The following is a 22,760-nucleotide window of genomic DNA, read 5'->3' as shown; positions in this document are numbered from 1 at the left end:
CACCCGACGGCACTTCCGCAGGTGGGCCTGGACCGAGGGCACACCGACCTCTCCCTCCACCACGGGAAACAATGGGGGCTGATACCCCAAACACACTTCAAACGGGGAGAGGCCGGTGGCAGAGGACACCTGGCTGTTATGCGCATACTCGATCCAGGCCAGATGTTCACTCCAGGCCGTCAGGTGTGCAGACGTTACACAGCGCAGGGCTTGCTCCAATTCCTGATTGGCCCGTTCTGCCTGTCCATTGGTCTGCGGGTGATACCCGGACGAGAGGCTCACAGTGGCCCCCAGTTCCCGGAGTAAGCTCCTCCAGACATGTGAGGAGAACTGCGGCCCACGATCAGAGACGATATCGGTAGGTATCCCATGCAGACGGACGACGTGGTGGACCAGGAGGTCTGCTGTCTCCTGGGCTGTTGGGAGCTTCGGGAGGGCCACGAAGTGGGCCGCCTTGGAGAATCGGTCCACTATCGTGAAGATGGTGGTGTTGCCCTGGGACGGCAGGAGGCCCGTGACGAAATCCAGGCCGATATGGGACCAGGGGCGATGAGGCACAGGAAGTGGCTGGAGAAGCCCTTGGGACCTCTTGTGGTCTGCCTTGCCCCTGGCACAGGTGGTGCAGGCCTGGATGTACTCCCGGACGTCGGCCTCCATAGACGCCCGCCAGAAGCGCTGCCGGACAACTGCCACGGTCCTTCGCACCCCTGGATGACAGGAGAGCTTGGAACCGTGACAGAAGTCCAAGACTGCAGCTCTGGCCTCTGGTGGGACGTATAGACGATTCTTCGGACCAGTTCAGGGGTCCGGGCTCCGTGCCAGGGCCTCCCGGACGGTCTTCTCCACGTCCCAGGTGAGGGTGGCCACGATAGTGGACTCCGGAATGATGGGCTCCGGTGGATCCGACAGCACCGTTTTGACTTCGTCTTTGTGTACCCGGGACAAGGCATCCGATCTCTGGTTCTTGGTCCCGGGGCGATAGGTGATCCGGAAGTCAAAACGTCCGAAGAACAGTGACCAGCGGGCTTGCCTGGGGTTCAGCCGCTTGGCGGTCCTAATATACTCCAGGTTCCGATGGTCAGTGAAAACCGTGAATGGCACAGACGCTCCCTCCAACAGGTGTCTCCACTCCTCAAGAGCCTCTTTCACCGCAAGGAGTTCTCGATTGCCGACGTCATACTTCCGTTCAGCCGGGGTCAACCTGCGTGAAAAGTAGGCACATGGGTGAAGAACCTTATTGGTCTCTCCGCTCTGGGATAGCACGGCTCCTATCCCTGAGTCAGAGGCGTCCACTTCAACCACGAACTGGCGGCTAGGGTCGGGCTGCACCAAAACTGGCGCAGTAGAGAACAGGTGTTTCAACTCCTTGAACGCGGCTTCGCACCGATCCGACCAGGTGAAGGGGACGTTTGGAGAGGTCAGGGCTGTCAGGGGGCTAACTACCTGACTGTAGCCCTTAATGAACCTCCTATAGAAATTAGCGAAGCCGAGGAACTGTTGCAGCTTCCTACGGCTTGTTGGTTGGGGCCAATCTCTCACCGCCGCAACCTTGGCCGGATCAGGGGCGACGGAGTTAGAGGAGATGATAAACCCCAGGAAGGACAAAGACGTCCGGTGAAACTCGCACTTCTCGCCCTTCACAAACAGTCGGTTCTCTAACAACCGCTGCAGGACCTGACGTACATGCTGGACATGGGTCACAGGATCCGGAGAAAAGATGAGAATATCGTCCAGATATACGAAGACGAATCGGTGCAGGAAGTCCCGCAAGACGTCGTTAACCAAGGCTTGGAACGTCGCGGGGGCGTTGGTGAGGCCGAACGGCATGACCAGGTACTCAAAGTGACCTAACGGGGTGTTAAATGCCGTCTTCCATTCGTCTCCCTTCCGGATCCGAACCAGGTGATACGCATTTCTAAGATCCAGCTTAGTAAAGATTTTGGCTCCATGCAGGGGGGTGAACACGGAATCTAACAATGGCAACGGGTATCGGTTGCGAACCGTCATCTCATTCAGCCCCCTGTAATCAATGCATGGACGGAGTCCGCCATCTTTCTTGCCCACAAAAAAGAAACCTGCACCCATCGGGGAGGTGGAGTTCCGGATCAGCCCGGCAGCTAATGAGTCCCGGATGTAGGTCTCCAGTGATTCGCGCTCAGGTCGTGAGAGGTTGTACAGCCTGCTGGACGGGAACTCAACGCCTGGAACCAAATCAATGGCACAATCGTACGGATGGTGCGGGGGAAGGGTGAGTGCCAGATCCTTGCTGAAGACGTCAGCAAGATCGTGGTACTCAACCGGCACTGCCGTCAGATTGGGAGGGGCTTTGACCTCCTCCTTAGCATGCAAACCGGGAGGAACCGAGGATCCTAAACACACCCGATGGCAGCTTTCGCTCCACTGAACCACTATCCCAGACGGCCAATCAATCCGGGGATTGTGTTTCAACATCCAGGGGAAGCCCAAAATCACGCGGGAGGTAGAAGGAGTTACAAAAAACTCAATCTCCTCCCGATGGTTTCCAGACACCACCAGAGTTACTGGTTGTGTCTTGTGTGTGATTAAAGGCAGGAGGGTGCCATCTAGTGCCCGCACCTGCAATGGCGAAGGAAGCGCCACCAGAGGGAGCCCTACCTCCCTTGCCCATCTGCTGTCTAGCAGATTCCCTTCTGACCCCATGTCCACCAGTGCTGGGGCTTGAAGGGTTAAATCCCCGCTCAGGATTGTAACTGAGAGTCGTAAAAGATGAGAATATCGTCCAGATATACGAAGACGAATCGGTGCAGGAAGTCCCGCAAGACGTCGTTAACCAAGGCTTGGAACGTCGCGGGGGCGTTGGTGAGGCCGAACGGCATGACCAGGTACTCAAAGTGACCTAACGGGGTGTTAAATGCCGTCTTCCATTCGTCTCCCTTCCGGATCCGAACCAGGTGATACGCATTTCTAAGATCCAGCTTAGTAAAGATTTTGGCTCCATGCAGGGGGGTGAACACGGAATCTAACAATGGCAACGGGTATCGGTTGCGAACCGTCATCTCATTCAGCCCCCTGTAATCAATGCATGGACGGAGTCCGCCATCTTTCTTGCCCACAAAAAAGAAACCTGCACCCATCGGGGAGGTGGAGTTCCGGATCAGCCCGGCAGCTAATGAGTCCCGGATGTAGGTCTCCAGTGATTCGCGCTCAGGTCGTGAGAGGTTGTACAGCCTGCTGGACGGGAACTCAACGCCTGGAACCAAATCAATGGCACAATCGTACGGATGGTGCGGGGGAAGGGTGAGTGCCAGATCCTTGCTGAAGACGTCAGCAAGATCGTGGTACTCAACCGGCACTGCCGTCAGATTGGGAGGGGCTTTGACCTCCTCCTTAGCATGCAAACCGGGAGGAACCGAGGATCCTAAACACACCCGATGGCAGCTTTCGCTCCACTGAACCACTATCCCAGACGGCCAATCAATCCGGGGATTGTGTTTCAACATCCAGGGGAAGCCCAAAATCACGCGGGAGGTAGAAGGAGTTACAAAAAACTCAATCTCCTCCCGATGGTTTCCAGACACCACCAGAGTTACTGGTTGTGTCTTGTGTGTGATTAAAGGGAGGAGGGTGCCATCTAGTGCCCGCACCTGCAATGGCGAAGGAAGCGCCACCAGAGGGAGCCCTACCTCCCTTGCCCATCTGCTGTCTAGCAGATTCCCTTCTGACCCCATGTCCACCAGTGCTGGGGCTTGAAGGGTTAAATCCCCGCTCAGGATTGTAACTGAGAGTCGTAAAAGATGAGAATATCGTCCAGATATACGAAGACGAATCGGTGCAGGAAGTCCCGCAAGACGTCGTTAACCAAAGCTTGGAACGTCGCGGGGGCGTTGGTGAGGCCGAACGGCATGACCAGGTACTCAAAGTGACCTAACGGGGTGTTAAATGCCGTCTTCCATTCGTCTCCCTTCCGGATCCGAACCAGGTGATACGCATTTCTAAGATCCAGCTTAGTAAAGATTTTGGCTCCATGCAGGGGGGTGAACACGGAATCTAACAATGGCAACGGGTATCGGTTGCGAACCGTCATCTCATTCAGCCCCCTGTAATCAATGCATGGACGGAGTCCGCCATCTTTCTTGCCCACAAAAAAGAAACCTGCACCCATCGGGGAGGTGGAGTTCCGGATCAGCCCGGCAGCTAATGAGTCCCGGATGTAGGTCTCCAGTGATTCGCGCTCAGGTCGTGAGAGGTTGTACAGCCTGCTGGACGGGAACTCAACGCCTGGAACCAAATCAATGGCACAATCGTACGGATGGTGCGGGGGAAGGGTGAGTGCCAGATCCTTGCTGAAGACGTCAGCAAGATCGTGGTACTCAACCGGCACTGCCGTCAGATTGGGAGGGGCTTTGACCTCCTCCTTAGCATGCAAACCGGGAGGAACCGAGGATCCTAAACACACCCGATGGCAGCTTTCGCTCCACTGAACCACTATCCCAGACGGCCAATCAATCCGGGGATTGTGTTTCAACATCCAGGGGAAGCCCAAAATCACGCGGGAGGTAGAAGGAGTTACAAAAAACTCAATCTCCTCCCGATGGTTTCCAGACACCACCAGAGTTACTGGTTGTGTCTTGTGTGTGATTAAAGGGAGGAGGGTGCCATCTAGTGCCCGCACCTGCAATGGCGAAGGAAGCGCCACCAGAGGGAGCCCTACCTCCCTTGCCCATCTGCTGTCTAGCAGATTCCCTTCTGACCCCATGTCCACCAGTGCTGGGGCTTGAAGGGTTAAATCCCCGCTCAGGATTGTAACTGAGAGTCGTGTGGCAATCTGTGTGTGTCCCACGTGAATGTTATGACCCCCCCTTAGCCCAGTCTCTAAGGGCGGTTGTTGTCGTTCCGGCCGTTTGGGGCAGTTTTTCTGTATGTGCTCCTTTGAGCTGCAGAGAAAACACTCCCCGCGGACCAGCCTCCTCATTTTGGCCCTGTGCGTTTCCCTAACAACGTCAGCAGGGGGAGCTGTAACCCCACGGAGCGCTGTGGCTGTGGAGCGTGGGGAGGGCGGCCCCTTTTCGAACCCGGAAGGGAGAGGGACGGCGCGTATCCAGCCACGTCCTTCGCCTCGCTCCCGACGGCGCTCCTCCAACCGATTGTCTAACCGTATAACGAGATCGATAAGCCCATCTAAATCCCGCGGTTCTTCCTTAGCTACCAGATGCTCCTTCAGGACCGATGACAGTCCGTTTATGAAGGCGGCGCGGAGCGCAACGTTATTCCAGCCGGACCTCGCAGCCGCGATGCGGAAGTCGACTGCATATTCGGCTGCGCACCGGCGCCCCTGTCGCATTGACAGCAGCATTGTTGAAGCGGTCTTTCCTCTGTTAGGGTGATCAAACACTGTTCTGAACTCCCCCACAAACCCAGTGTATGCTGATAACAACCGTGAGTTCTGTTCCCAGAGAGCCGTAGCCCAGGCGTGTGCCTTACCCCGAAGCAAATTAATAACATAAGCCACCTTGCTGGCGTCAGATGCATACATCACGGGTCGTTGTGCAAAGACGAGCGAACACTGCATCAGAAAGTCCGCGCACGTCTCCACACAACCCCCGTACGGCTCAGGGGGACTTATGTATGCTTCAGGGGATGGTGGGGGGGTTTGTTGAACGACCAGTGGAATGTTAATACCCGGCACCGGGTCGGCAGGAGGAGGAGACGCAGCAACGCTCTGATCGCGCGCTTCCACCTGTGCGGTGATTGCCTCCATCCTGCGATTAAGGATGACGTTTTGCTCGGACATCAATTCCAGCCGAGCGGTAAAGGCGGTGAGGATTTGCTGCAACTCACCGAACACGCCTCCTGCAGACGCCTGTGCACCCTGCTCTTCCATTGGCTGTCCAACAGATGAGTGACGCCCCTCGGGATCCATGACGCTGGCCGAGATATCCTGTTGTGAAAGTGTAGTGACACGGACCCACAACAGGGGGCGCAAAGGAACGGTCAATAGATGAGCCAAAAAGTAACAATTTAATGTTGTGAAGGTGCACAACGAATACACAGACAATCTCAGAATCTGATAACAGTCAATCCACAAAGGTGACGTGTGGGCAGGCTCGAGGATAGAAGACGTCTGTCCTGAGAAGAGCCGGAACCACACGATTTTTGCCGCCACCGAACCTGGTGAATACTGGAGCCGCCAAGTCCCGAATTCCCAGGTGATCACCGTCCCCGACTGTCGGATCTGGTACTGCTGGCGAAGAACAAAGACAGTCAAGTGTGGGTGTGTGTACACCCCGTAACAACAACGGTGGGAATGCCACCTCCACCTCTAACACACACTCATGCAGTGTCTGTTTAACCACTTATCTGACGGACGTAGGACGAAACAGTCGCGACCCACGCCGGTCCTCTGGTTGACAGCTGCAAAACAATAGCTCTTGGAATCAATTACTACAGGCAGAGAAAGTTACCTCCATAGAAGTACGATATCTCGGCGATGAGGTGGAGATGACGTCTGGGTTTTATGGAGTGAGATGATGAAGAATGAGTGACAGCTGTCAGGAATTAATGAGTGACAGCTGTCACTCCCGGCTGTGTCCGTGGCGGCAGCGCCCTCTCGTGCCTGAAGCCCGCACTTCAGGCAGGGCGCCCTCTGGTGGTGGGCCAGCAGTACCTCCTCTTCTGGCGGCCCACACAACAACACCTCTGTGATATATGTAACAGAAATAACCTAGATCCTCTCATTTTACCTGAGAATATTACATGCACACACAAATCTATACAACACTTTTCAATCTGAAAATAACTAAGGGTCCCTGGGCAAGGTCATTAATTCCCACTTGTTCCCAGTGTGAATAAGAGGGTTAATTTATTGTGGGACCACTTCATTTCCACCTAGAGGAGAAATCTTTCTGTTGTATGCTGCCATCTAGTGGAGGTTTTGCTGGATGAGTTAATCAGCTAACAACAAATTGATATAATTGTCTTGCTGAATGTATTTACTGAATGAGTTACCTTAATCATTATCAGAAAAAAAACAAACAAAAAAAACTGAGACACCACTGTAAAGGAGCCACCACTGTTCCCAGCTAAGACACATATCCCCCAAAACCAATAGAGTCCAACAGAAGTGAGTGGGCCCCTGCACAATATCAATTAAATGTAATCACCACTCAATAATTGCATTATGTTTGGCCCCGTGTCCATATAGTGCTTTTTTTTTTTTTTTTTGAGCACAGGCTTCTTTTTCATTTACTTTGAATGATAACAGGGCATATGCAGCCAATTCCAGACAAACTGTCGCATCCAGCATATTTTTTCAGAATGCTCTGCTTTTTTGTCTGAAAAGAGCTGTGATGTCCCTGCTGCATCTTTCCAAGCAACCAATCAAATGGAGCAAAACCTGTTGCTGTGAAGGGTGCAGCTTTTGTGGTCTGTGTCAAGAGTCAGCTGGTATGTCACACAAAATTTATCACAATAGAGCCAAAAATAAATAAATAAATAAATAAATAAACTCATCTGTGACAGAAGACTGGACAGACACTTGGTTCCTGCTGAGGGTGAGTGCTTTATAATCAACCTACAATTACTGTATAAGCTGCTCGTTAGTTCTTTATTGTTGTCATAGAAGCATCCCACTAGGAGCGTGTTTTCCTTTTAAGAAAGTGCTGAGATGAGGCACTGACTGGGATGAAGTGTTTCTGGGCACAGAGAGGGCAAACAAAATGCTACGTGGACACGAGGCCAAAGTTGACAAGACTGCTTCCACTTATGAAGTAAGTCCTATTAGGTTCTGAGGCCAATTAGTGACTGTGTTTATCCCAGAAATTCACAGTGTGAAACAAAAGAGAGCCTATGACTTGTCTTGGATTGGAAGCAGGTATGACATGTTACTTCAGCAGCCAAGACTGGGGAGTAAACCTTTCCTCGCCACCAAAAGCACCTAAGTCACTGGTTTCCACAACCCTATTAACCCTATTATTATAATCCATTACACATTTACACAAATTTTCAGTGAGATTTTCAGAATGCTGACAAACTACAACAGCAAAATGACAGGCTCTCTATTACCTCATGGAATGTGACTGTTGGGTTATGTGGTCTGAATGTCACAGAAGTCCTGACAAATATTGGCATTTCATTGTTTTTTTTTTTTTGTTGTTGTTGTTTTGTAATCCATTATTGCCATAAAGCCATCTTCTGTATCATTTAACAAGCTCCCCATCTCTTCTTCTGTTCACATGTACTGCTTTGGGAATTTCAGAATGTCATGTCATGCATTCTGTATGTCATGTGAACTGTAATAGTGAAAAAAGTTGTTTCCATTGGGCTTTTTTGAATCTCCTGAAAAACCACCTCATGTCAGAGCAAAAATGTTTTTGAGTAAAAATGTTTTTGCAATATTTGAGGGGTTTTTTATTTTTATTTTTTCAAAATACATTTCCATGAAGTGTATTTTGATTTTGTTACTTCAAAATGATGATGATGGGACTACTCCTAATGATGGGACTTCCGTCCCATCATTAGGAGGGACAGCTGCCCTGTCATTAGGAGGGTGCTAACTAGAGCACAACAGGTGCTAATTAGAGCTATTGTTTAGTCACCTGTAGCAGTCGGCCTCTCGGTAGGAGGGGTCTGGTTAGGTTAAAAACTCCAGATTTTGTTGGCTTCTGTTTTATTCTTCTCTACAAGAGTCAAGACGGAAGTCAGACTACCAGAGCAAGAATTTTAGCTGAGGAAGCTTCTGTGATTTGAAGCGAAACATCCTCACGTCAAGCAAGCCAGTCCAGTTGAAGATTCAAACTTCTCTACTTACTTCAAAACATAAAATTGTAACTCTTTCAGAGTTGTCAATGGGCTCTTGTGTACCGATTTTCTGACTGTTGTGTTTGTGAGAATAAATGATAATAATTATAACAACACCCAGAAATACGAGAAGAGCTGAGATTGCCAGTGGTTCTGATGAACTTGTAATTTAGTCTTTTTGAAGGCAACCGTGATAAACATTCTCTGGGTGCAGGCTCTGAAATAATGCTTTGGTTTTTTTGTTTGTTTGTTTTTTTGTTTTCTCTTTAATTTGTTATATTACTGTATACTATAACATGTAACAGTGTAAACAATGAATCGTAAAAGTATCAGGTTTTGGAGAGTGCTATGGTGCCATGTGTCAATGGCAACTGTCCAGGCGGAGAACAGGCCAATCCCCAAGTGTCAGAAACAGTCATTTACAGTATCTGCGGCAACCAGCTGAAATGTGGGCATCCTCTTGACCTTCTCCAGTAAATGGTGTCCTCAGCACTGAGGCACCAGTGTGTTGGACCATGCCTAGAGAAATGTGTGACATGGCTGAAATGTCATAGCTGATGTTCTGGCACAAGGCAAGTGGTCCTCCTCATCCGTGTCTCCATAAATAACTGTTTACTTAACACAAAGTCATTCCAGCAGTACCCAAGAATCCTCCAAAGAGAACTAGCATTTGATCACTGGTTAGCATGAAAGTCTCAACCACACAGCATGACAGGAAGCACCAGAACTCTTAAGACTTGGACCTTCATTCCTCTGCAAAGATATCAGCATCACCAAACACCTCTATCCGGCGAACTCTTGAATCCACAAGGTTTTCCCAGGTGTTTCTAGATTTCGAAGACCGAGGACCCAGCGTCATCAATGTCACTGCCAAGATAAGTCAACATCTCTTCAAGTTCAAGACTTCCACCACATACAGATACACTTCTGATGGTCAGGTTCAGGAAGTCATTCAGAGGCTGGACCTTAGTCTCGTTCCAGGATAATCCCAAACCCAGACACTCTGATTTCTTGCTCATCTTCTCAAATGCCACAAGCAGGGTTTCTTAAAGATGACAGCACCATGTACAAAGTCAAGATCAGTAAACTTTTCTTCACTGAAAAGGCACCTAAGTCACTAATTTCCAAAACCCTACCCAACACACAGTCCAGGCAAGCCTTGACATTGTAAATGAACTGCATTTATGTAGCACTTTTCCATCTACATGAGATGCACAAAGCACTTTACAATTATGCCTCACATTCACCCATTCACACAAACACCTTCACACATCGATGGGTGCTGCCATGCAAGGCGCTCACTACACACCGGGAGCAATTTAGGATTTAAGGATCTTGCCCATGGTGATCCAAGTGATTTTCCAGTCGGGCTGGGGTTTGAACCAAGGATCCTCTGGTCTCAAGCCCATCACTTAACCACTAGACCATAACCTCCCTCAAACTGTGTAGGAGCCAGAACAGATCGCTGACAGAGAGCAGTATTCACAGTGAAAAATTCAGAGTTTCTGCCCTTGCTCTGGCCAGCACTCAGAGTATCTGTTTATTGCTGTATTCTATTAAACGCGCAGGTTAACTCATCATGAACTGAAAATAAGTTTTAATGTGAGTGGACTGACCAAGGCAGCGATGTCCTGACAGCTGGTACCCAGGGTGGCAGATACAGCGATAAGAGCCCAGAGTATTGAGACACTGATGTTGGCACGGGGAGAGAGCAGACTCCTGGCACTCATCCACATCTGAAACATGTAAGTGAACTCAACCTTAGCAAGGTATTGATTACTGCAGTAATTAGATTTAAGAAATTGTAGTAGAAAAGTAAACTTGCCTTCGCAGCTGGTTCCTGTGACACTGGGCTTAAATCCTGCACCACACTTGGCCTGGCAGTGATACGTTCCCACTGTGTTTACACACTGCTGGTTGTAGTGGCACATGTGTGAACCCTGGGCACACTCATCAATATCTGCACGGGATTAAGAGAGTCATTACGTCAAGCACACAAAGTACAGTTTACATGGCAAAAAGATGCAAGCGCCGAATAATACATCAAATGTGAAACAGTTGAATATTTTGCCACCGTCAATGTGATATCTTCTGGTCTGAAATCTCACAAGATTAACCAATCAGATTTCCGGAAAAAATGTAATTGGATTAGAATAGAGGTTTTATACATATCAAAATGTTTGAAAGATATTGTATTGAGAGTAGAAATTTGCACTTTAACACCTGAGTATGAGGCTAAAAAGCTAATTACACTTAATAGCAATGAATATGACCAAAACACCTACAGCTGAGATCGAGCATTAACTTGCCTTTTGTCCATAACAAAGTCCTGCTCAACAGCGCCATCTGCATCCACATGCACACGATACAAGGGTGCAGAAGAATCCTGCTCACCACATCTTTCTCTTGAAAAATATGCTTGCAAGCAAATATTTGTACCAAATGTGCAGCCAATCGGAGGATTTGAACCAACGACAGCTTGGATGGTATTCAGGGTATTACTGAGGCCTGTTTCACATTCAGAAACTAATCTTGGTGGAAAAACCTTTAACTTAACACACAAGATAAAAGTTTGAAAAACTAAATCATAATAAATAAGCAACAGTGCAGAATTTCAGTGTATTTTTTAAAAAGGTTAGGCTTCTCTCATTAAAGACCTCGGCTTGTTTTAATCCTGTTAACATATGACTGACTGATTCACTACTGATGAACATATTTGTAATTTTATGTTTAACTAAGGTAAAAGTGCTTTTGGAACTCACATTTATTTACTCATTTTTGGGGTTTACTACAATATCCAAGTTGGTTATGGTTTTATATTTTGTCACGTGCTACAATTTGTATCAAATTTTATGTAACTTGAGAGCATGGGCCTGATTTAATAACATCCCACATCAGGAGTGCTAAAATGCCAATCCAAACTTTTGCCCTTTGGGGTGGAGACAGTTTTGCAGGTGATTTACCAAGAGTAAAAGCACAGTTGATAGAGAGCAGTAACATGACATTCAGCACTATGAAAATGAGGATGTTGCACATTGTAAGCACAAAATTAAATTAAATTAGGCATGTAAGTTAAATTATGTCACACAAGTGCAAGATGCATGGAAGACAGCTCAGTACTCAAACAGCAGAATATTTTATTGATTTATCTAAAGCTGTCCATATCAGATTGAGTCATGTCTTCACGATTTGATCTACACACAGTGCTGTTTAATTATACAGCCTCTGGCAGGCTGTTCTATGGATCTACCACTCTCATTGTAAACAAGAATTTCCTTCGATCCAGATGTGACCTTATTTCAAATGTCTTACATCAGGAGTACAGTCACTTGCAGTATAAATTTTGGGCTTCGTGACCCATGAACTCTGACACATAGGCGTGTTCATGTGCTAGCAATATATAAAAAAGAGAACAAGAGGAATCAGAGATTTCTGACGTCCACCAATCCGGATCCGGATCACCTCCAAAATTCAGCGCAGTCTTCCAAGCCCTAATATCTATCTGTGATGCAAATTTGGTGAGAATCCATGAAGTAGTTTTGACGTAAGTAGTTTTGACGTAATCCTTCAAAGCCTATATAGAGTGAAATCTTGATGCAGAATCTGGATCCAGATCACCTCCAAAATTGAGTAGCATCTTCCATACCCCAATATCTATCTGTGATGCAAATTTGGTGAGAATCCGTGTAGTAGTTTTGATGTACTCCTTCAAAGTCTATATAAAGTGAAATATTGATGCAGAATGTGGGTCCATATCCCGATCACCTCCAAAATTCAGTACAGTCTTCCATACCCCAGTCTCTATCTGGGATTCAGATTTGGTGAGAATCCATGAGGTAGTTCTGACGTAATCCTTCTAAAGTGAAATCTTGATCCGCAATCTGGATCCAGATCCAGATTAGCTCCCAAATTTAATGAAGTCTTCCATGGCCTAATATCTATCTGTGGTGAAAGTTTTTGTCAAAATCTGTGCAGTAGTTTTGATGTAATCCTGCAAACAGACAGACAAATAAATAACCACTGATGATTTTATTGCATCCGTGGCGGATGTAATAAAGAAAATCTCTGCTGCTGATAGCTTCTGCAGTTTGAGAGTTAGAAACCTTGGCATTGACAGACAAGAAACATAAAAATCTCCAATTTCAGACATTTAAGTCTTATTTTTATATGTTTTGTTTTTATACAACTGTCCATACAGCCTCTGGCAGCACATGAATGTGTTCAAGCTCTGTGCATCTTTTTCCAAACACAGACTCTGATATGTGCATCTGTTTTTGTCTGGTCTACCTGTTACACATGGACATTTACTTTTAAAGAAACAAGCATGAAATGCAGTTAAATATGCCAGACGCTTACAATACAAGTTTTATTTTTTTATTCTGAGCAGCCTCTGTGCTCTTGAATGAGTTCACACCTTTGTCACCCTTATTTGTTTGATTGAATTTCCTCTCTTTTTTCTGTCATCTAAACTGCAATTTACGTGGTGGAAGTGACATCAGCTGGCCAGGCAGCTTCATACCGTGCAGTGCGCTCAGACGCTGGCAGGTCTTCATGAGGGTGTGAGCGCCCGCACACACCTGTATACCACGTGTTCTCCAGCTGAGGTGCAGTGCACAGTGGTCAGCTGGTCCAGAACCGCACTCCGGGACCTTCAGCCACAGCTGACAACGTTGGATTCATAGTGTGTGTGTGTGTGTGTGTCTGTTGGTGGTGGTGGGGGAGACGACACACTCAACAAGCCATTTGTGTTGGGGGGGCACATTTCATAGGCCATTTGTGTGTGTGTGTGGGGGGGGGGGGGGGGGGCGGTTGGTTACGTCACTTTCGTGTGGCACTTAGACACTTTTCACAGACAGGTCGAATGTGATCGCCTGCTGTCTGTTATTGTATCAAGGTGCATGAATGGCCCCACCTTTTATAAGTGCCTGTCTAGTGGCGTTTGGTGTTCGTGTGCGACACCTGGAATTTGGCCGACACCTGCCGAGAGAGGGATGGAATGAGCACGTGCAGGGGATTCGCTGTCTTTCGGCCGCTTGTGTGCGCAAATGTTGTGGTGACAGGTGTACGAGGCGTTTGAGGCGGATTTGATTTTTCACAAATGGCATGCAAGTCCTCCTTTGTGCGCTAGTTGGCTTCAATTGTGTTATCTGTGAAGGGGCCTTAAGAATGACCAATAAGATACAATGATGACTTCATCATGAAATCTGTAGCTGGGTTGTTGTTTTTGGTCTGACCTTGGCATGTGTTTGTCTCTGTGGATATGGTGAAGCCAGAGGGGCAGGCGCAGGAAAATCCTCCCATGATGTTATTACACAAGTGAGAGCAAGGAGACTGGAGTGCACATTCATCTTCATCTAAATATAAAGACACATTTAATCATAATAATGCAGGTCCGTTTGAATCTGTCTGGAACTATAAGGGATAGAAATGAAATGACAGTGGCAAACCTGCACAGAACGAGGCTTCATCAAGAATGAACCCTTGAGGGCACGTCTCTCCATAACCATCTACAAACAGAGGTGAATGTTTTCAGTAATTACACTATCTCATGTCTGTGATATGCTGTGATTGTGTTTCTGCAGACCTGGTATGAGGAGGCTGGCAGTGACGTGGAAATCCAAAGTGAGCGTAAATATGCTGTAGATGCTGTTCATCCCTGAGATTTTCAGGAGTTGGAGCAGAGGCCCCTGGCGCAGTCCCTGGCCCTCGTAAATAATGGTGTGGTTACAGCGGAGCACCATGGGCTTTCCTCCTCTGTGGTGGGTCTGAGACGACCACGAGTACAGCTGCCCGTGGCTCGTCTGCAAATATGACTCATCAAAGTCCTGCAGAACAGAAAACAAGTCAGACAAACCATACAATGTTAAAGCAAGTCTGAAGTCCTTCTATTCAGACTGTGATGAGAAGAGTGAACAAACCTGCAAACTCAGATGAGAAGTGGAGAGTGAAGGAGGGACAAAACCGTTTATCACAATGTCAATTAATAAAACTTCATCAGAGTCCACACCCCTGACGACATGAGTCAAACGCAGGATCTCCCCTGGAAGAAAATTCGAGATAAAGGTTAAGATTAGGACAGGAGATCATTCAGTGCAACTTTCAGACCCACATTCAGGGACTCCAGCAACAGTGAGCAGTGCCATCTGCTGGTTATCTTGTAAATTAGTGGTTACAAAGAACATTTGGATTCAGTAACACCATTGTGGACACAGTCATGATCATCTTTTGCATATGAGATTTGTCTCACTCAAGTTGGAGGAATGCCACTGAACTACAGCTAAAAAACAGGTAATAATCATAAGACACAATGTTGTTGCAGCAATTTATTAGACTAATGAGTTGTCAAAGAAATGCAATGCAAGGCAAAGATTTCCAAATAAAATTTGTGATTTCTGGCAAGTCGGTGTCTGAAATGTAGTTAACATGAATGTACATTTGCATGGAGTTTCCTGCAAAATGGAAAATGCTGAAAAACGTTTGACGCTAAGTCATTTCAGTAATTCCCAAGGATTCACCAAAGTGATGTAAATAAAAGGCATCACTTAAGGTCAATAGTTAGCCTCCAAATCTCACAAACAAATAGTAAGACAGGAAACACCCCTAATGACATAATAGTGCAGATCACTGAAAAGAAATCTTTCAAATGGTGATACAAGTGCCACATTTGGCACAAATGCATTACAAAGACATTACTCTTTTGAAAAAGAAAGAGTGTCCACTTGAATTTTCAATAGGCAACCAGGTGGGGGGGGGGGGGGGGGTTACACAGGGGTCAAAATTCAAAAATGCTCCAATTATATTGAAAACTATACCACATTATTTGTCTGAACAACGATTCCAAAAAGGTATAGTTTGGACTATCTGTGATTGAATGTTGTGGAGTTAAGGGGTAAAAATAGCAAAAATGGTGAAAAAGGCTCATTTCAGTTTGTACAGGGGTCAAAAGTTAAGTTACTCCTATTTTGGTAAAAAGTGATGCAAATTATTGGTTGAACTAATGAGATTAATACATGGAGTCGTTTTGACTGTGTTGAATGTTTGGTGTCCACAGTAAAGGTCAAACAATGTCCATATCCATTGGATTGAATGGCATAAATATGTTACCCTGTAATATGGTAAATAAACATGGTGCAAACTATTCCTTCTTAAAACTCAATTTGCTCAACCAATAATTTCCATTAGTTCTTACCATAATAGGAGCAACTATAAGTTTTGACCCCTGTACAAACTGAAATTGAAGTTTCTCACCATTTTTGCTATTTTCTACCCCATAGAATTCAGTCATAGATTGTCGAAAGTATACATTTTAAAAATCCTTATAATCAGACAAATAATAATACAATAACATGCTTTTGGAGGGTGGTATTATTATCACTTTACTGAGATACACAACACGTAACGCATACATAAAAAGTTGGCTCACTTTAGCTTTCATCGTGCCGGCTGGCGCGTGCTGCTCTCCAAATTTGGCAGTGCATCCTCATCAAGCTGGCTGCTTTGGCTGCTGTTCATTGTCGTACTATCCATAAGAAAATCATACGGAATATCCATATTGGGAGCAAAACGCACTTCTTGCCTTTTCATCTTTTCCTCTGCGGAGAGTTGTTGGGCTGCGCGTGCTATGACGTCATTTGTTTACGCACAGCGGGTGGGTATAGCCAGGTAGCATCTACGTAAATCTACGCTACCAGCCTGGCAATGCCCAGGTAAAGTGATAATAATATGGAATACCTTTCAATATGACTTTCAAATTTTGACCCCTGTGTAACTCTTCAACTGACCCCTAACTGGATGCTTATTGAAAATTCAAGTGGATACTCTGCTTTTTCAAAAGCGTAATGTCAAAGGAGTATTTGTGTCAAATTTGGTGCTTGCATCACCATTTGCAGGATTCTTCTGTAAATATTCTCTTATCTGCTGCACTGTAGGCCTTCTTTCTCCTGAAAAGAAACTGGCATCTGTCTGATCAAATGAATCAAAAGCTTTGTTAAATTTAATACAAGCTTTAAAGAAAGACATAAAAAATTGACATACATAAGCCTACACACATGACCTCTTCAAGTATTTGACATATCCAAACTGATCCATGATACCTGGTATGCGAAATATAGGCCCAACACCATAGTAGGAGAAACATGTCCATATCATGATGCTTGCACCACCATGCTTCACTGTCTTCACTGTGAACTGTGGCTTGAATTCAGAGTTTGGGGGTCATCTCGCAAACTGTCTGTGGCCCTTGGACCCAAAAAGAACAATTTTACTCTCATCAGTCCACAAAATATTCCTCCATTTCTCTTTAGGCCAGTTGATGTGTTCTTTGGCAAATTGTAACCTCTTCTGCACTTGTATTTCATTTAACAGAGGGACATTGCAGGGGATTCTTGCAAATAAATTAGCTTCACACAGGCGTCTTCTAACTATCACAGCACTTACAGGTAACTCCAGACTGTCTTTGATCATCCTGATGCTGATCAATGGGTGAGCCTTTGCCATTCTGGTTATTCTTCTATCCATTTTGATGGTTGTTTTCCGTTTTCTTCCACGAATCTCTGTTTTTTTTTTGTCCATTTTAAAGCATTGGAGATCATTGTAGATGAACAGCCTATAATTTTTTGCACCTGCGTATACGTTTTCCTCTCTCCAATCAATTTTTTAATCAAACAATGCTGTTCTTCTGAACAATGTCTTGAACGTCCCATTTTCCTCAGGCTTTCAAAGAGAAAAGCATGTTCAACAGGTGCTGGCTTCATCCTTACATAGGGGACACCTGATTCACACCTGTTTTTTCCACAAAATTGACGAACTCACTGACTGACTGCCACACTACTATTATTGTGAACACCCCCTTTTCTACTTTTTTTTAACTAACAGCCCAATTTCATCGCCTTAAGAGTGTGCATATCATGAATGATTGGTCTTGTTGAATTTGTGAGACTCTACTGAATCTACTGGTACCTTGTTTCCCATGTAACAATAAGAAATATACTCAAAACCTGGATTAATCTTTTTAGTCACATAGCACTACTATTATTTTGAACACTACTGTAAATGGTGAAGATAAAATACTGTATAGTTTTTCACTATACCGGTATAGTAGCAATTTGCTGTTAACAGTTATAAATCTGAAAGAGAGTCTATCAGTGATGACATACTCTTGGGGCTGGTTGGACGTTTACACTGTGAGGGCCTGATCTTGATTATTTATGGCACACAGTCTAATGTGCATAATGCAAGTGCATTCAATAAATGTTTGACTCCATTTTCCTGTTTACATGGGACACAATCTGAGTGCAGAGCCCAAAGGGGTTTTATTGAGTCATGGGCTTGCTTTTGGCAAACCTTGAAATAAATTAATCAGATGATCATTTTTCACTTCCTATAAGGCACAAGTGTGACTGCATGTGGCACATTAAAAAGTAAATGGGGGCACTCAGAAATGAGAGATTTTTTGGAACGGAAATGGATCTATGCAAAAATGTCAGAGGACATTTGTGAAATATTTACAGGTGCAACATTCACCACAGCTCCCTGAGGTGAAGCATTTAAGCATCTCATTCTACAACACTTCTTCTCATCCTCATCTTCCCTCCTGCTCACGTCCAAGGCACAGAGAGCTGTATTGCTTGGTGCTATCTACCCGCCAACCCGAGGAGGAAACTCCTGTGAAATGGCTGAATAGGACTCTCTGGATCAACATTGGGCTCCCTGAGTGTAAGCATTGAAAGAATTAAGGATTTCAAATAGGTTTAACATAGTCTATTTCACTAAGATTCTCATCTTCACCTTGTTGTCTTTTCAACTATCCATTTATTGTGAACACTATAGTTGTGGAGCTGCAACATTTCTGTCACTGTTCATTCAGACAATGGTGTGCTTTTTGTTTTGTTTCATTAGTATGGCAATAGTTGAATGGGAATGACTTCAGTTGCTTCTTAAATTCCTCTTGAGAGGTCACTAGTTCCAAAGTTTAGGCCAAGCTAAAGCTACAGTCAGCAAAAGTCTTCCATGTTGTTGTTGGTATGACAAAGAGATGTGTGTTTGGTGACAAGCCTGTGGTTTGTGGTCTTGTCTGTCTCTAGACTTTAGACTGGAGATATTCAGGTGCATGTTTGCTGAGGCATTTGAACACAGTCACAAGGATCTTGTATTCCACTCTAAGGTGAATAGGCATCCAGTGTAATTCCAAATGTTTCTTATGTGCAATAGGTTCATGACTAGGCACTTGGGAGATGATGGTCTAGTGGTTAAGCGCTGGGCTTCAGACCAGAGGATCCTCAGTTAAAAACCCAGCCAGACTGGTTAAATCACTGAGGGCCCTTGGGCAAGGTCCTTAATGCCTTAGTTGCTCCCAGTATGTAGAGAGCACCTTGCATGGCAGCACCCTGACATTGGTGTGAAGGTTAAAATTTATTACTGATGGACAAAAAGTATAAATACAACACAATGCTAAAATACCCTCAGCCACATGAGCATTGCGTTCTTTATAATTTGCAGTTGTTTAATTATTAAAATCCTATTATCTTATGTACAATTTGTACATGATCAATAAATCCCCTCTATCGATCAATCAATCACTCAGTCAAAAACAATATTTACCTTTTAATGGCATCTGTACGAGACCGTGCGTCTGCATGTACATGAGCTTTTGACAAGAGCTGAAGTTGTGCAAATCAGGGAATACTGGTAGATCACCCTCTCTGCATTTGCAGGTGTTAATGAGACAAATGTAACTGCATAGAAAGTTAGCTTTGACTTAGCTAAAGTTACCGTGCAAGCTAATGTCTGAAAAGGTCTTGTAAATCAGTCCAGAGGTGTTATCAGGTTACAAAAACAGTGTTTTCAGTTTTAGAAGTATTTATTTCTCACTAGCTTTTACATAATATATGAGAAAGATGTTATATTTAGCCAAAAAACAAAGTGAAGCTAGCAGCTAGCGATGTGATGTCACCACTCTAACGTCTGCACGATCATTCCATACAAAATAGGAAGAGAATGTGCCTTTTTAACGTCTTAAAATAGGTCAGGTTTGCCATCTTTGAACTTGTCCAAGGTCTGTGTTCCAAGAATGTTCCCTGTGAATTTGGAGACTCTGGGAGTAATAGGACTGGATTTATGCTGAGCACAGACAGACAGACAGGCAGATGAAAAGCCTTTGCAATACCCGATGGCCATATTGGATGGCCTCGGGTAAAAATCAATGCTTACCAGTTTCAAACTCCAGCTGGGACTCCTGTCTGAACTGGCCCTGGGTAAAGGTGTAGCCATTCCTGGTTTCTCCGCTCTGCAGCACAGTGGTCCAGTAGATGGGGGCCAACACAGACACCAGGACACGCAGCAAAGGGCCTACAATGTAACATAGTCAGTGCAGGGCCATAAAAATGAAGTATTTAGTCCAAACACAGTTACAACCATGACAAAAACTTCAGCTGGACACTCAGCCTCACCTTCAGTGGTCTGAAACCTTTGTATCTTATTGCCTGTTTTTTAAAGGTCTGTAACTCTATTGGTTGTGAAGAAATCCTGTAAAATGTGTGCTTGCGAACAATTATGATGCCATTTCATGGCATATTTCTGATGCTATTGTAATGTATTATTTGAAAACAAATGATTTACTAATTAATATAATCACAACATTGTCGCTAGAGTCCTCTTTGTTGTGGAAATATCCTGGAAATTATGTTTTGTGGATGATAAATTTGACATTTGACTGCTCAAACATTTAGTGATCTGGAGCCAGTCACCCAAGGAATATTCCTACTAATTTTGGGGAACATCTGCCCACTTGTTTCTGAGATACAGTGTACACTAGGGGTATTCAGCTCATTCCAGAAAGGGCCGAGAGGATGCAGGTTTTCTTTGCAACCACCCACTCCACCAGGCCTCATGTACAAAGCACGCTTACGCACAAAAACCTGGCATACTGTATGTCCATCTCCACGGCAAAGTTCAGATGTATCAAAGGTGAAATGACTGTGGAAATGTGCAGTGCGTCACACAAAATCCTGGCTGGTGTATGCACGTTTCTACAGCTATTGTTCGACTGTGGACATGTAAAGGTGATACTGACAAGGAGGCACAGGCCTCTCCTGCTGCGGCCTTCACCCACTTTGCCTGAATTCAGATGACTGCTTCAAGTTTAAAGCACATAAACAATGTCAAATGTATATGTGTTGTCTTTATTTTTGATGTGTGCCATTATTATGAATTAATTGCTGTATCTTGTCTGAGGTAATTGGAGTGTAAACGTATTTTGCCCTTTTAGGGCTCAATAAAGTTGTCTGAAGTCTGACATACTGTTAATAGTGTGAAAACAAGAAGTCATCCGAGTGATGTGCACATCAGAGACACAGTGATGAGCAATTAACGCACCCACATTATTACTATATATGTTATATTATCATTATATGGATGCATATAAACACATGCGCAACGTGATGAGTAAAATGGCACTAACAATGGCTGCATAGGGGTTATTAAAGCACCTTGCAAATGGTACCATCCGACGTGAGCATGTACTCAAGGAACGTGAGGATTTACTTGCAAGTGGAAACAATTGGTTCATCTGTTTTGCTTGGGACTCTGGCAACGGCGGTCGCATGTCCTCCTCTCGCCTCTATCTCTGTTCCAACCTTCAAGTCCCCTACTTCACCAGACTGTAAATTCTTCAAACTATATTGGATTAACCATGGAATTGATCAGATGGTCTCTGAACGCTATTGACACCATTTTTTCAACAAGGAAATCAGGGCCGGGGGACCCTGCATGCCCAAGTGGAACCTACCCTGCGGGCTATGTTCTTGACTCCTGGGAGACTTGGCGTGTCACATGCTTTGCACCATTCTCTGTGGAGGATGTCGAGGATTTATTTATACTGTATTTGGTTTCATTGTAGGAGGGCTAATACTTATTGGTTTATGTGATGCCCTGACCTACTGGAAAATTGGCAAGACAGCTGCCACCAAAACCATGACCCCTCACTTGTCCATCATGATTAATGAGTTGGGCAAGGTGATACATTCTCAGACTGCATTAACCCTTGAACTCAGACGCAACATGGTTAACATCTCGGAGCAAATGCACACATGTGGGGAATACTCATAATTGGATCTGGTTGTTCACGTAAAGCTGGAAAGGTGTTTTTCACTGCTCAACCATGAACATGGCAGGATTATCAGCCTCTGAAGGACAAAATGCCCCGTTGTTTTCCTCCAGAAGAATTTGTACGGCCTTGGTGAACATTCGGCTGCCTTCTTATCTTCTCCAACTCCATACTTCATACGGACAGAAACTGACTTATTTGACTCACACATGGACAGAGACTGAAAGCATGCTCCCACCTCCTCCCTACCCCCTCCTATCCTCATCCCACACCCCATCCCGGCCATGACTACATGTTGCTGCGGCTCCCCCACACTCACATTGCCTCAATTTGGAAAATGAACTGTTTCAAGTTTAGTGCACATAAATGTGTTGTCTTAATTCTGATGTGTGCCATTATTATGGTAAACAAGTAATAATTGCGGATTAACTGCTGTATCTTGTATGTGGTAAATTAAGTGTGGACATTGTTGTTGCACTCCTGTAATGACAATGACAATAAATCTCATCCATCCATCCATCAACTGATTTCAATTACCAAGGCCACTATTACTGGAGTTGCACACAGAACTGAGGCCAGCCCAGAGTGCAATACGGCGAGCAGCCACAGGTTGTCTGTGCCCAAACAGGTGCTGACCACACTGGGCATTCTGGCCTTTAGGGCATTCCAGAGTGAGCTGGCTGATCGGCCAGGCGTGTGCCAGTCAACCTTGCACCGAGCCATGCCAGTTGTGTGGAACGCAATCATCCAAATCTTATCCAGGTACATTCCAAAATTACAGCGCATTTTGCAGTGAGAGCCGGCTTCCCGAATGTAATCGGAGCTATTAACTGCACACATATTGCTACAAAGGCGCACTCACATGAGTTTGTTTTTGTTAATA

At 45.4% G+C, this 22,760-nt stretch overlaps 1 protein-coding gene across 1 annotated transcript in view; it reads right to left on the bottom strand.

Annotated features, from left to right (window-relative positions):
* Positions 1–22,760, bottom strand: part of hmcn2 (hemicentin 2) — a 356,871-nt gene that overhangs the window by 18,635 nt on the left and 315,476 nt on the right. The window contains 7 exon segments of the mRNA XM_034169771.1: positions 10,392–10,511; positions 10,601–10,735; positions 14,010–14,129; positions 14,223–14,282; positions 14,360–14,600; positions 14,694–14,815; positions 19,984–20,121. Coding sequence (XP_034025662.1) covers positions 10,392–10,511; positions 10,601–10,735; positions 14,010–14,129; positions 14,223–14,282; positions 14,360–14,600; positions 14,694–14,815; positions 19,984–20,121 — 936 coding nt within the window.

Source organism: Thalassophryne amazonica, chromosome 5 (assembly GCF_902500255.1).
Source record: "Thalassophryne amazonica chromosome 5, fThaAma1.1, whole genome shotgun sequence".
Lineage (NCBI taxonomy): Eukaryota > Metazoa > Chordata > Actinopteri > Batrachoidiformes > Batrachoididae > Thalassophryne > Thalassophryne amazonica.
The sequence above is the reverse complement of the archived record's forward strand: the minus strand, read 5'-3'. Positions and strand labels throughout refer to the sequence as shown.